General features: G+C 37.1%; 2 protein-coding genes and 1 long non-coding RNA gene across 6 annotated transcripts in view; 2 read left to right on the top strand and 1 right to left on the bottom strand.

Moving 5' to 3' along the window:
* Positions 1-14,026, top strand: part of LOC136266038 (uncharacterized) — a 95,198-nt gene that overhangs the window by 35,789 nt on the left and 45,383 nt on the right. The gene's annotated exons all lie outside the window — the stretch shown is intronic.
* LOC136266033 (negative elongation factor E-like) overlaps positions 178-14,026 on the bottom strand; it is a 31,346-nt gene continuing 17,497 nt past the window's right edge. The window contains exons 7-13 of the mRNA XM_066061000.1: positions 13,626-13,663; positions 4,033-4,100; positions 3,214-3,320; positions 3,060-3,114; positions 2,889-3,000; positions 2,803-2,829; positions 178-380 (exon numbers count right to left, since the gene is read on the bottom strand). Coding sequence (XP_065917072.1) covers positions 331-380; positions 2,803-2,829; positions 2,889-3,000; positions 3,060-3,114; positions 3,214-3,320; positions 4,033-4,100; positions 13,626-13,663 — 457 coding nt within the window. The 3' untranslated portion in view covers positions 178-330. The remainder of the gene's footprint in view (positions 381-2,802; positions 2,830-2,888; positions 3,001-3,059; positions 3,115-3,213; positions 3,321-4,032; positions 4,101-13,625; positions 13,664-14,026) is intronic.
* LOC136266598 (protein starmaker-like) lies at positions 4,681-11,708 on the top strand. Of its 4 annotated transcripts, XM_066061599.1 has the most exons (12): positions 4,685-4,895; positions 5,517-5,669; positions 5,718-5,956; positions 6,425-6,580; positions 7,190-7,246; positions 7,336-7,566; positions 7,614-7,676; positions 7,730-7,789; positions 8,007-8,142; positions 8,589-8,669; positions 8,983-9,081; positions 11,151-11,708. In XM_066061599.1, exons 1-12 carry the CDS (start codon positions 4,850-4,852, stop codon positions 11,525-11,527), a joined length of 1,698 nt encoding a protein of 565 aa, XP_065917671.1. In that variant the 5' UTR covers positions 4,685-4,849; the 3' UTR covers positions 11,528-11,708. The 4 variants fall into 4 exon arrangements, with proteins under 4 accessions (XP_065917673.1, XP_065917674.1, XP_065917671.1 ...); XM_066061601.1 differs by lacking the exon at positions 8,983-9,081 and having other exon boundaries at positions 4,681-4,895; XM_066061600.1 differs by lacking the exon at positions 8,589-8,669.

The raw sequence follows: 14,026 nt of genomic DNA, 5'->3' as shown, positions 1-14,026 counted from the left end.
CTAAATTTGTAGCTTACACAAAATCACACATGTTATAAGTTAATATCCATACGCCATGCATGCACATCACAGATGCTAGGTATAGTTAACTAACAACTAGGCTATCAAGAGGTATACAAACTGTGAGTACTGAAGTTTTCAACTTAGTATTTAAAACCCCAATCATCACAACATAGCTATAACACATAGATTCATTATCAGTGTGGCGTGACAATTTTATTCCATACAATAAAAAGCATTAAGAGCCATGATATACCCAAAACATTTACAAATTCATGTACAATTATTGTGTAGGTGTTCTGGCATGTCAACATCTGGTGGTGTGATCTGTTAGAAGTCCATGTGGTATTGAACTAGATGTTGTCTGTTCTTCTTAGTACCTGCCACAACACATTCAATACAAAGATGATATTACACAAAGAACTCTTAATTCAAACAATATGCAGTACACACACATTGTAATGGGTGTCTATAATGTCTGCTATAGTATAAAACGGTCTTGTTAATCCAGAGACTGATACCTCGTAGAGCAAGGCCCTTGCTCTGCCAGACTAGGAAGGGCAGGGCTTTTGCTCAAATTTTCTGGAGCTATTATTAACAGTGCCTGTCTTGCCAGTTGTCTCTAGGCATATTTTGTATTCATCTATTTACCATAGTGACATACAAGACACCAGCTCGCATGCTGGACAGTACACGGCCGCTTTTCTTCTTGTTTGGTGCCACTCAGGAACTGTTTGCTGTTTCACTCCTGGTCTTACAACTAAAAATGGTTAATGTCCAACTAGAGCGTCCAGAGCAAATCAGTCTAACACATTAGACTATGCACGTGGGCTCCAGTGTATCACAACATACAGGAATTTATATGAACTTTTATATTGTAAGTTGCAACTATCATAGCATCCCAGGCACCTAAAAGAAGTAGCTCTTCCATAACTGTCCGCAATTACCCTACATCAAGTTGTATGATCTCCATTATGCTTCATCTCATGGCAGTAAACTAAACACCATTAGACATGATGCCAATCCAATTGGTATACAAAAGTACAAAATGAGTTCCAACACACCAAAAAATGCAGCTGAACTTTGGTGAAGACAATGTCGTCTGTTCATTGTTTCATATCACAAATATTCTTTTGCGTAGAACAGGACTGTTTAGATAGTATACATACCTATAATCCGTCTACATTTAACAGAAGACTAGTGTTCCCTAATAATAGCCACAAAGTTACACATTTGTCCATAGTTTAATAATTTGGTCCTCAAAGGGACTATATAATTATTTTTTAAAGCATCTTGGCAATGTAATCACAGTTTACATTTGCAATTGGTTGAACTGAACAACACACTATGAGTGTAACACTATGAACAACGATACGTATAATAACACTACAACACAACGAACGTGTGAATAACACTACAAGTCAAGAGTCAAGTCAGATGTGTCAACACTATGCTAGCACTCCAGACTTGTTTTTCATTCAGTCCATAAATGTTTCTTTTCTTGGCTAAATATCTATGCACATATTTAAAAAATTCACAGCTTGTACTAGCCATCAATGGCTTCATTGTTTCATGTGGGCCCATAAAAATATGAGTAAAAAACTAAAATAACAACTGTTAACGACTTTAACCAGTGCTTTTATACCAGGTCTTCATTTAGCAAAAGTGCTTGCCCCCTTGACAAACTCTACATTGAAATGTATTCTGGGAAAATGGTTGCATTTCCAAAAGAGCAAGCCGCTTTTATCAAAGCAAGCGTGGCTGTGATGTGGATGAAGTAGTGGTACCACCCTCTGTTTGTTTTATGCAAGCTCAGACCGAAATCGATTGTGGGAATAAATTAATACTCACATGATGATTACCATAAATTGAAGTGTTGCCACAAGAAGCACTCAAATGAAGGCGTTTCAGAATCCTTGCCGTTCTAAAAGTTGGGAAAAGTTACTGTGAGAACTAGTCTTACAGTATATTCACAAGCGTTTCGGCACGTTTTTGAATGTGGACACACCCACACTACAGACGACACAAGTTAACTACTTTATAACAAAGCTTATCCCTTTAGGTCTTTAGTATATGTTTTAAACAATGCGAAAACATAAAACACTCCTAAATTCCCTGAAATTTGCCCTACTCAATTTTTCCATGATATCCGTAGGACTCGTCCATTTATTATAACAATCGTAGCTATAATATTACTTGCTGCCTAACCATAATCGAATCTTTCAGACATGCATATAAAATGAATGCAGTGGTATTGGCATCAAGGCTATCAGCCTGAAACAGAAGTGTTACATATTAGCTGTAACATGGGCACTCGTGATTTGCCTGATATGTATGCCCGCAGCCCTCGGGCTTTGGGCATGCATATCAGGCAAATCATTCGTGCCCATGTTACAACTATAAAATATATACATACATACATACATACATACATACATACATACATACATACATACATACATACATACATACATACATACATACATACGAGTGAATGTACCATGGTTACATTAATTGACATGAATGGACTTGTGTAACACTGATCATTGAAAGGCTAGGGACTACTTTGTATACAATCAGGAAGTAACAGTTCTGTGTATACATATGTAACATCCTTATAAACTGTATGTGTATCTTTCCTTGAGTAATATGTTCCCCAATGTTTACACAGCTAGCCATAGCAATAGTCACATGTTGTCATGTGTCTCACTATATAGAGACTTTGAGAAGGAAAAGTTTGTACAGGAATTAGAAGTTGAATGGATCATGTACACACAATATTGTACTGTGTGTGATGTATACCTTGTTTGCTAAGATTTCGTCCTGCAGCTGGAAGGATAAACAACAATATCAGTACCAGCTAAAGCCAACACTTGGGATATTGTTACCTATCATGGCCCATGAGTTCTGTTCAGCTTCTGGAGTTAACTCGACATAACCATTCTCATCACTGGCCATTGCTACTGTGAGGTCAATCCCAACTACTCTGCATTTATCCATCTAACAAGTACATATAGTCAACTAAGAATTTCAACCTATGTTTGTATGTATGGTCTCACTTCTTTTCTGGCTGCATTAGAAACCCTCGGACTATCATAAGTGATAAAACCTGTCCTGGGAATGAAAAGCAAAATAAGATTTAAATACATAGGCAGATAGAGACAGGCTACAAAAATTTACATAATGAAGTGTTACATGAACACTATATCTCACCCTTTGGCAGTGTCTACGATTACTGCCTGGATGGGACCAACTTTGCTAAACTCTTTTCTTAGTATTTCTTCAGTGATGCCATCACCAGACACAAAAATTGTACACTCCTAAAAGGAAATGAATACAGGAAGTAGTTAGACAACATAAACTTTATTACAACCATTAATTTATTTTTTTGGTACATAGTCTAATATCTGCAAGCAAGAACGAATATTTGAATATTTTACCATATCAGTTTCTAGAGATAACATATATGGGTTTTATTTTCTACATGGTTGAAGCCTTACATATAAAATCATTTTGAAAATAGATACTTACAACATGTGTATAATTATATACTATGTGAGTTCTATATGCTTTTCACAAGGGAAAACTTGTATGAGTAATCAAACATGTCACAAGATTACACACAAATTAAAATAACTGAATAGTGGATAAACAAATACTACTTTTATTGAATAGTCAATAATCCCATTGATCAGTTAAGTTTACCATATCAAATCAGTGGGTTCATAATGGAATTAGGACCATAGTAACACTATACTCTGGTTAAAGGGGAACTTAAGCCTACATACTCCTGTGCACTCCGAAATCTTCAACATGTACAAAATTTGTTTTCTCACAATTTACGATCAATGTAATATGTTCAGGTACAATTATAACTTTGGCACAAAACACTGACAGTTGTAAGACGTATGCTCTGATTTAAAACTATGTATGTATTTAGGTAAGACACTAATATATTGTACGTATTTTAACACTACACATACAGTATGTAAGCATATTTCACATGGTGAATATCCTGTACATATAAACAACCTTTCTGCTGTAATTGGGCTGGCTGTCCTCATCAACTCTAGTTGAACTGTTAAGTTTAGGAATTTTGTCTAAACAAGAATATAAATCACACATCACACGTGTATGTCTATGAATGTACTGTACACCATAGACTGTGACATGCAAAAGTAAACAGACATACACCTCACCAACTAAACACACACACGTATGCATGCACGCACGCACGCACGCACGCATGCACACACACATATATGCATGCACACATGCACGCACGCATGCACACACACACACACACACACATATATGCATGCACGCACAAACACACACACAAACACACACACAAACATAGGCATGCACGCATGCACACATCAGTGTTGATGCAGGCAGTAACAAAGTACGGTACAGATTTAACGCAACGTCGCACTCGCGCGCGAGTCATAGGATACCACTCGCTAAGCACCCGCACTCGATCGAGCGTTCCTTATCGAGTGCTCTTGCTCGAAGGGGGTACTCACTCGAATGAGAGTTTGCTCGAGGGGTTGCTACACTCGCTCGAGCAAGTGGTGCCTAATGCTAATACATATCATAAGCGCTTATTAGTTTAATACTAGATACGTACAAGCGCTTATTAGATTAAAACCAATGACTTACGCTCTAGTGAAGTTTGGAGCAATCATTAGTGAGATCCTGTCAGCAATGTTGTATGATCTTCAATGCCTTCAATTTATCACTTTAAATAAAAGCACAATTCTAAATATTTCACGCAATAGTGTGCGCATGTGCAAAGGAGAGTGTTGTGTGATTGTGTCGTGTGTGATTGTGACGAGGAGCGATTGTGATGGCATCAGAAAGAGTGGCGAAAAGGTCAACAAAGGCAAAGAAAAGTAAACTTCTATTTTGTTTGTGTATAGCTAGTTGTTATAGAGTGTTTGCAGCTAACCAATTTCACGGCATGCAACAACAACAAAAAACTAAAACTCCGTTAATAGTCGGCCTTGATGTGTTAGAGTGAAGTGATTTACTAGCATGATTGTGGTTTAGCAGATGGATTAGGTGCATGATCGAGCTTAAGCAAACTTGATAGAATGAGCGTTAAATGGAGAAAGCAGTCACATGGCACAGTAAATGCTAAGGTAAACAGTAAGAATTTAAAAGACACTGTTAGGTTATGTGTTAGAGTAGTATTAGAAGTTATTTAGTGGAATGATTGAGCTTGAGCAGATGGATTCCATACTGGGCTTTATAAAGAGAAAGCAGTCACATGGTGTTGCAAGCTTAGATAAACAGTAAATTTAAAAGACACTGTTATGTAATGTGTTAGAGTAGTATTAGAAGTGCCTTTGCAGCATGATTGAGCCTGAGCAGTTGGATCCCACACTTGACAGAAGTGCTTGTAACAGTTAGCTAAAATGTGTATTCATTATTTTAGAAGTGCAAATATATTATGTTTTGTTGCACAGCCTAGTTTAAGTTTATTGGAAAGTTATGCACATAAATTTTTACAGGTGTAGCTCCTTATGCCTTCATTGAATACGTCGATGAGATCTACACTGCAGTTGTTCCCACTCGTATGCTTAAAGGAACATCCCTGTTTATTGATGGTATAGCTCAAATCACGGAGGGAAAAGCCATTTATGAAGTAAAAATATTGTCTTTAGGTAAGAAAGGTGTGTTTCTGTTGTTTGTCTATTTTAGCACAACTGCAGGAACACAAAAAGAATGTAAGCAGGACCAGGAAAAGTATGATGAGGATGATGAAGACAGCCAGTCAAATAATGGTAGTGAAGAGGACAGAGAGAATTTCATGGATGACTACAGTCAGATTGAAATGGATGGTAGTAAAGATACACAGGATAATACATGCAGTGATCAGATAGAAGATAAGTGCAAAGATAGCCGTGATGGAAAAGAGAATGTTGAACCCAGGCAAAACAAAAGAAAGCAGGTATGTTGAATTGGTTGCTAACTTTTCTGATCACTAATCATATGTGATGACCCACTGAACAAAAAACCCAACCAGTTTGCATTTTTTCAAACATTTTTATGACTGCTTCATAATTTAGAATGGAAAATAAATGGATTGTTCAAATTTTATCAGATAAGTGCTCATGGAATCACAATGCTAGACAGGTGGAAGTTTTTGTTGTTTTCTTTTATGGTCACTTTTTTTTTACGGCATCATACACTAACACTTGTATGTGGCGGTAAGAGGGTTAATAGTCTGACCTGTCAGCTTGTTTTTCATACAATGCCCTGTTACTAGGTGATCAACTAACCAGGTGGGGCCACTATAAGCCATTGTTGGAATGTTGTGGTTATCGTAGGCATGCTATTAAAATTATAATCACCTGACTGGCATGCTCTATTTCAACAGGTTGTGTTGTATATTTTATTTCTTTTACTTTTATCCCAGAAGTGTAAATCTGATACTGCTGTTAAGAAGCAAAAGCAGACAGGTAGCAAGCAGACAAGGAGAGTCCCTGTCCAAAAAGTCAAGACCAAGAGTGAGGGTGATAAATTGAAAGGTGATACTGTAGCAAAGAAAAGAAGGACTAAGAAAAAAGAGGTGGTAAGTGTGTTGTGTCTATATGTATGTGACCGTCTCAACCGAAACCCGTATTGTTCGCACATTTGTTTTTTTTACTATTATTCTTGACATTATCTACAGTGTATATGGAGTTGATACTCAAAATTTCAGGTAATTCTGGTTAGCAGTTTGGGAATTATCTTAACCAAAAATCTACAACTTGGACCAGTTTGGAAAGCTTTGTTATTTTACTAGCTTAGATCTTCCAGCTGGATATTAGCAAGTTGGGGTGCACAATGAAAGTCATGAAAAGAGACAACTTTTACCACTCACCAAGGCTGACGGGTCTATTTGAGATAACTCACTAGGATAGACAGCAAGTGCAATCAGTCTTTAAATGTGGCATCACGGCATGCAAAACACCACACTGCTGCATAAATTTCTTAAGCTTTAGGCTTATGATATCATCAAAAGTACCACAAATCCCATTGTGATTTACACGTTTTGGGTTTCCTTGATTGTTCTCTACACGTTTAAACCACTGGCCAATGCTATTATACTGAGTTACTTGCATTCGTGCTGTCTTATTTAGTACTGCATACAGAATTGTAACCTCAATTAATGTATACATAATACTTTACTTTGATCTAGGAAAAGCCGGTGTTGGAGGTTGGTCCTGACACCCCTAAAGATGTTGACATCACTAAAGTAAGTGTTATAAATTCGACAAAGTGTCTTATAGATCCGAAGGGCCATTTAAATAGAATTAAGGGAATGCTTAATGTTTTTATCTCTAGGTAGACAAAGGGAAGATGGCAAGCGATGAAACTGATAGGGATGCGATGAGCAATGAAACTGATAGGGATGCGATGAGCAATGAAACTGATAGGGATGCGATGAGCAATGAAACTGATAGGGATGCGATGAGCAATGAAACTGATAGGGATGCGATGAGCAATGAAACTGGTACGGATGCTATGAGCAAAGAAATCGTTAGTGATGTGAACACCCAAGAAATTGATATACCAGTAAGAATAACAGTCTGATTATCAAAAAATGCTCTGGATACTTTTAGGTGATTGAAATGTATCGAGAGGATCCATTCTATATGGATTTTGATGACTTCTTGTACAATAGGGTATGCATGCTATATTAGCTGTGTTAAAATTTAGTATAGTTTTAATATACTAGTATGATGATGACATGAGCGCAGAATTGCATCCTTCTCTACCCAGTTCAGCTGATGTTAAGGTTTGTTTTGACTTACATAGTGGTACACTTTATTATGTGGCATGTAAGCATTTTATGCTTAATAGCCCTTTGGCACCAAACTCCACTAAAGTGGCTTTGTTAACAAAATAGTGGTCATCATTTTGGAGCAACACGTTTATTGGTATTGGTTTTGATTTGTGTGTACACTATTTTGCCACAATAGGTGTTATTCAATACCTTTTGCTTGTTTGTTTAGGATCAGAAGTATGAAGATCTGAATAAGACAGTGTCGTCTTTGCAGGAATCTATTCAAGTAATGTCCAGAGGGTTAGTAATGGTGTCGTCAAAATTGGATTCGTTTGGAGCAATGCAGCAACCACCTACCCACTCAGGTATGTTTGGTAGTAAAGCAAATATTACTAGTGGGTGTTTGTTTGCTTTCATCAGTGTATTTTCCGAACTCTATTTCTAAAGTACGGCTGAAACAAATATCAGATTTTGTAAATTCCATTTTTTCCAATATGCATGCTTGTACGAAAAATGCAAGTTTTTACTGAAACAGTCGCAAAAGTAATTCGCTGTTTTCATTTCCGTGGATAGACTTTGAACACGCTAGAATCACTTTTCATCGGAAAGGAAACTTGAACTATTACACGAAATTCACTTAATTACAAGTGTGATTCCCTAAAATTTTCCACGCTTATGTATACCGTGGCATTGTTTAATAATGTTTAAGTATTAGAATACTTTCTGTACTAACCGAATCAAATATTTGTTTCAGCTCTTCTAAAGTTTCTCATTTTCGTCTCTATTTTTAATTCTGTAATGTACTGTGTAGGACCTAGTGAGCTTGCAGGACCTGTATATGTTCGACAAGAGCAAATCCCAATTGTACAACCCATAGAATCTAGCTTTTCTGGTAAGTAAGCTCAGAGATTACGTGTGCTACAAGTGTTATGTTATACTCCTTGTATAGAGGTGCATTTGTGTATAGAGGTGCATTTGTGTATTCAAATTTAATGTTTCTTGGCTCCACCACTGCCGTGATACTAGAGTTTTAGAATCACCTTCTTCGTAGTAGTTGAAAATAACTATAATTAAAACTATGAATGTAACTGTTATTCATGAACTATAAGTGACACTGTAAAGGATACACTGTACTCGTGTTTATTAAAGTGTGTGTAGCCATTTCCATCCTATAAACATTACGGCAAAGTTTTTTTCAATTTTAGAGCTTGCACATGGAAGTGGAGTAAATGTACTACCTAACTGTTCACCGCCACCAACTTCACAAGGGCCCGGTGCACAACCCTTAGAATCTAACAATTCTGGTCAGTAAATTTGAAAGCTCAGATTGCGTGTAGCACACAAGTGTTATATGTCATACTCCTTGCATAGAGGTGCGCATTTATGTTATTCAAATTTACATTATGTCTTGAAATGTAGTGATGTGCGATACATATCGAATTATCGATACACATATACAATATCACAATATCGATATTGCAATACATTTATCAATGTTTTATTCGCACATGGAAATGCTAAGGTCTGGTTTTGTACAACGTACAGTGTAGCAGAGCTGTTCGCCTGTTTCTCAGACTTGAAGCTTGTTACACGGTCTGTAATGTCTGGAACTAAACTATGAAAATTTGACGGCCACCCACACAGTTAATTACTTTGCTTTTTGGCTGAAGTTCACTATATTCCATATTGGTATCATATCATGACTACACAAGGTTTGAGATACACCATTTTAGCTGTATCGCACAACACTACTAAAATGGCTCCAAAGTTGTGGTAATGCTTGAGTTTAAGGAAATACCTTCTTGCTCATTACCAGATTTAGATGGTGGCAGCTTGTGGAGAAAGTGTAAGTGCTGGAAACTGGAAATGAATCAATAAGGGCTTTCACTACTTCACAATTGACCACCAAATTTTAGGAAAAAAATTTATGAAGCAGTGCTGTAAACAGTTTATTAAAACTGATCTGTCGCAAAGTCTGTGTAAAACAGCAGTGCTTGAAACTAGTGCTGGGCGGTATACCGAAAATACCGTATACCGCGGTATTTTCATTAAACCGTTTCAAAGGTATTTGTTTCTGAAAATACCAGCATGAATGTGACTAGTGTGCAGGAAGCCAGAGACAAGGTGGTTGGGTTATGTGTTGGTGGTTTGGTGGTGACCACAAGCCTCTCCTAACAGCAACTGTTAGGTTTCAGGTTACATTGTAGCACCTGCCTACTGTCATGTAGTTAGTAAAATATTTTTATAACCTGCTGGCTAGGGACCCGTCGATTTCGCCAGCAAAATTTTTAGCATAATGGTTGGGTAAAAGCAATGAGCAAAATGCTGGCATAATAGGTGCAACTTTTGTGGAGTGGACATAAAAATTGCACAAAAGATCGAGATACTCTAATCAAACAGTCAGACACGCTAAAATATCTACAATGCATAGCTAATTGTTACAGGAACAACAAGTGACAATCGATATACCCTAATAAAACAGCCACACATGTTAAGCAATATTAGCTGGCTTCTTGCTTTACATGTTAGAAGTAATTTCTGATCGAGCTCTAATAGAACAGTCACTTTAAGGCGAAACTGTAGCTTTGCACTTGGAAATATTCAATTAACAAAGATAAGTACTGAGCAAAATTTATAATTCTTGAGCAAAATATGGAGCATAATAGGGGAAAAATAAAAGAATTGCTGGAAAGAAAAATAGGTAGAAAAAAAGCAAAATAGACTGGTCCCTACTGCTGGCCATGGGTAACTTTCAATTGTGAGTAGTTACAGTTAACAATTACTGTAAAAACATATTTTTAGTTCCTTACCAAGCTGAATACCGTGAAATACCGAATACCGGGGTATTTTCTTCAATACCGTACCGTAATCAAAAAATGCCATACCGCCCAGCACTACTTGAAACAGTGTGTCACGTAAAACAGCAGTGCTTGAAACAGTGTGTCAATATTGTGTCTGGACACAACTAATTAACGGAGTAATGCAAGAGTTTTAAAGTACTACAAAGGGTTTGATGCAACCCACAATCTAAAGATGACACTAGTAAACAGGCTATAAATGCATTTTATACTATCTGAGCTGACAAGTACTAGGGGACTGGTACTAACTCGAGGTGTGGTTAAAACAAATACCTTTGGCTTGTGGTCACCCACAAACTAAGTGCCAATGTCTTTGTGAAAGGATATCCAGACACTGTTAAATGCAAATTACCAGAACTTGCACTGCTTTAAGAGGGCATGTTAACTGTTATTCATGCATGGACTATAATATAAGTGACACTGTAAAAGATACACTGTACTGTGTTTGTTTATTAAAGTGTGTGTAGCTATTTACGTCCAACAAACATTATGGTAAATTATATTTTCAATTTTAGAGCTTGCACATGGGAGTGGAGCAAATTTACTACCTACACCACCACCACCAACTTCACGAGGACCAACTGGACTATTGCCTGAAAGTGAACTTACTTTGATCTTTATGAAAAGCTGCTCACGCAGGAATATGAGCGTACATTTGACCAGAAGATTGTTTACGGAACAAGTTAGAAAGACATCGAATGTCTCTGGACGCAATAAACAACAGTTAGATCCAAGAATTATCAAATACATTAAGAGTACTTCTTTCAAGTATTTTCCGTCACAAAACACCGACATTTCCAAAGAGTGGGCAGATTGTATAATCTCAATTGATGAGAGTTGCCGACGTCTTCGTAACAAGCCCACTAAAAAACAACTGCAAGGACTTAATTGATTGTCATACTACTTCCCTGGAAACTGGATTTGGTTTTTTTTTTTTGACCTGAAACTGGAACTGAGCTTTTTGATTTATTAGGAAACAGTTAAAAACTTTTCATGTTTTTATATCCAATCATGTTCTTATATCCACACTTTCATTATTTGAAAATTAATCATGATAAATGTTCAAGGTAGTACAAAAGTAGCATGTTGAATGTTTCAGTTGCACTAGTAACCACTAGGTTCACCATGTAATTCTATGACTTTTGGGATAACCTTGCGTAGGTGACCAATGTATTTTCTGCATACGGCTGGTGTTAGTGTTTGCCAAAAGCTTATTACACCTTCCTTGAGCTGGTTGAGATCCCTTGGTTTGTGCTTAGTTCGCAAATACTGTTTCAATGAACCCCATAAATTTTCTATGGGGTTCAGATCGGGACTTTCTGGTGGAGTTGGCCACCAATTGATGTTCTTCTCTTCGAAGTAATCTTCTATGTGATTACTGCGATGTTTAGGGTCGTTATCCATTTGAAACCTATGCCCTCCAGAATCAGAAAATCGGTCAGCTATAAATGGCACAAGAGAGGCACTCAAAATGTCTGCATAGCGGACAGCATCCATTATGCCAGTGAACATAACAACACGGGCTGCTCCACGTGCAGATATGGCTCCCCAAATGTGCAGCTTTGCGGGATGTTTCGCTCTCGGCTTAAGCTTTCTAGGCTCTTTCCGTTTCCTGAAGCACAACCGGCCATGGTGTTCCAATTGTATCGTACACTCATCTGAAAAAATTACATTGTTAAAATCTTCATTAACCCGGCGCTGTTCCTTGCACCATACCAGCCTTTTGGTTTTGTTCAGATTTCTAATAAGCTGGCAATAGTGGGGTCTAGTGCACACCCACCCTAACGCCTGGCGTTGGCGTTTAATGGTAGATAAAGTCACCTCCAAGTCTGGATATTTTTCTATTAACATTGCTCTCAAATGCCTTGCTGTGGCTTCATCATTCTGCTTTAGTTCATCGTTAATCATTTTCAACATCTCTGGTGTAATCTTCCTATCACGAGCTCTTCGTTGCAAATCCGTGTACACTCCATGTTCCTTAAATTTTTTAATCAGACGATACAGGCTTCGCTTCGTAGTAGCAACTTTTTGTTTCTTCAATATTTGTTCTATATCTGCCACAGAATATCCTGCATTAGACAAGCTAAGAGCACTTCTTCTTACACTCAGGGCGAGCCTTGGCATTTTGTCAGAGTGTCGACATTCTGAACTGTCGAGTCCACTCGAGAGTAAACTGACTTTACCCGCGAGTGATTTTAAAAACATTACATTGTATAAATTATGTATATGTACGTATGTAGCATAAGTTTTACAGTACGTATCTGATCAACTAACCTCAGGTCATTCTGCTTGCCCTTGACAGCTCGAAATAGATTTTTTGTCTGGCGCATATTCAAATTATTTAATAAGTAAGCGCCTTGTTCGCTTCGAGTGTTTTTCTTACGTTCGTACTCGCAACTGCGAGTTCAGGTGCGAGCGCTCGACCTCGTATTCGATAATGACTACTTGAGACTCTAGTTCATAACGGATTGCTCTCCAGAGTGGGTCACTCGAGAGTGCGACGTTGCGTTAAATCTGTACCGTAATATAATTCCCTATATTTCTTGTGCTAGTAATATCTAAAAGGATAGTTACTCTATATAAGCAATGCTGCTAAAGTAGCACATTACTACTCATTATTACCTAAAAAAGTACTAACAGGTTACTTAATTAGCACTTTACTGTAATATTATTACCTAACAAGTTTTATACATTGTGTTATACATTATGTTATATGTAATACAACATATTACCAGATACTTTTAAACTGAAGTAATACACGTTTTCATTGCAGTGGCAGTAACGAATAATAAGTAATATATTACTTTTTAAAGTAGCGGCCCAACACTGCACACATGCACGCACACACAACACTGCACACATGCACGCACACACAACACATACAGATTTACACATACATATATGTAAATATGTACACATGTAATACACAAAGATTTACATACACACATACTAAACCATACCATATACTCTATAGCACACACTGTACTAACTTGTTTGATGTGTTTGCTGCTCAGATGATTTAATAAATCTATACAATATGTATACCATCATATACAGCATGCAATTGACACACATATAGTAGTTGTACGTATGTAATACGTAACTACTAGAGCTAAAAGATAGCAATTTTACTATCTGGAAACAAATATTTCTGGATCTCCTATGGATAGTGACATCATCACTTGCTATAAAACATAGTGTATTATCGTGAACACGTTTGTTTTACTAGTACTTTAGAATAGAAGCAAGCATAACTCATACAAAAATTAAATCTGAAGTGATGTTAAATGTGGAAGCTACATGTATGTATGTATCAAGGAAAATTTAACATAAAATTACTAGAAAACTATCCTGATGGCTTCATATTACTATCTGGATAGTAAATTGCTAC

Source organism: Dysidea avara, chromosome 9 (assembly GCF_963678975.1).
Source record: "Dysidea avara chromosome 9, odDysAvar1.4, whole genome shotgun sequence".
Taxonomy (NCBI): Eukaryota; Metazoa; Porifera; class Demospongiae; order Dictyoceratida; family Dysideidae; genus Dysidea; species Dysidea avara.
The sequence above is the reverse complement of the archived record's forward strand: the minus strand, read 5'-3'. Positions and strand labels throughout refer to the sequence as shown.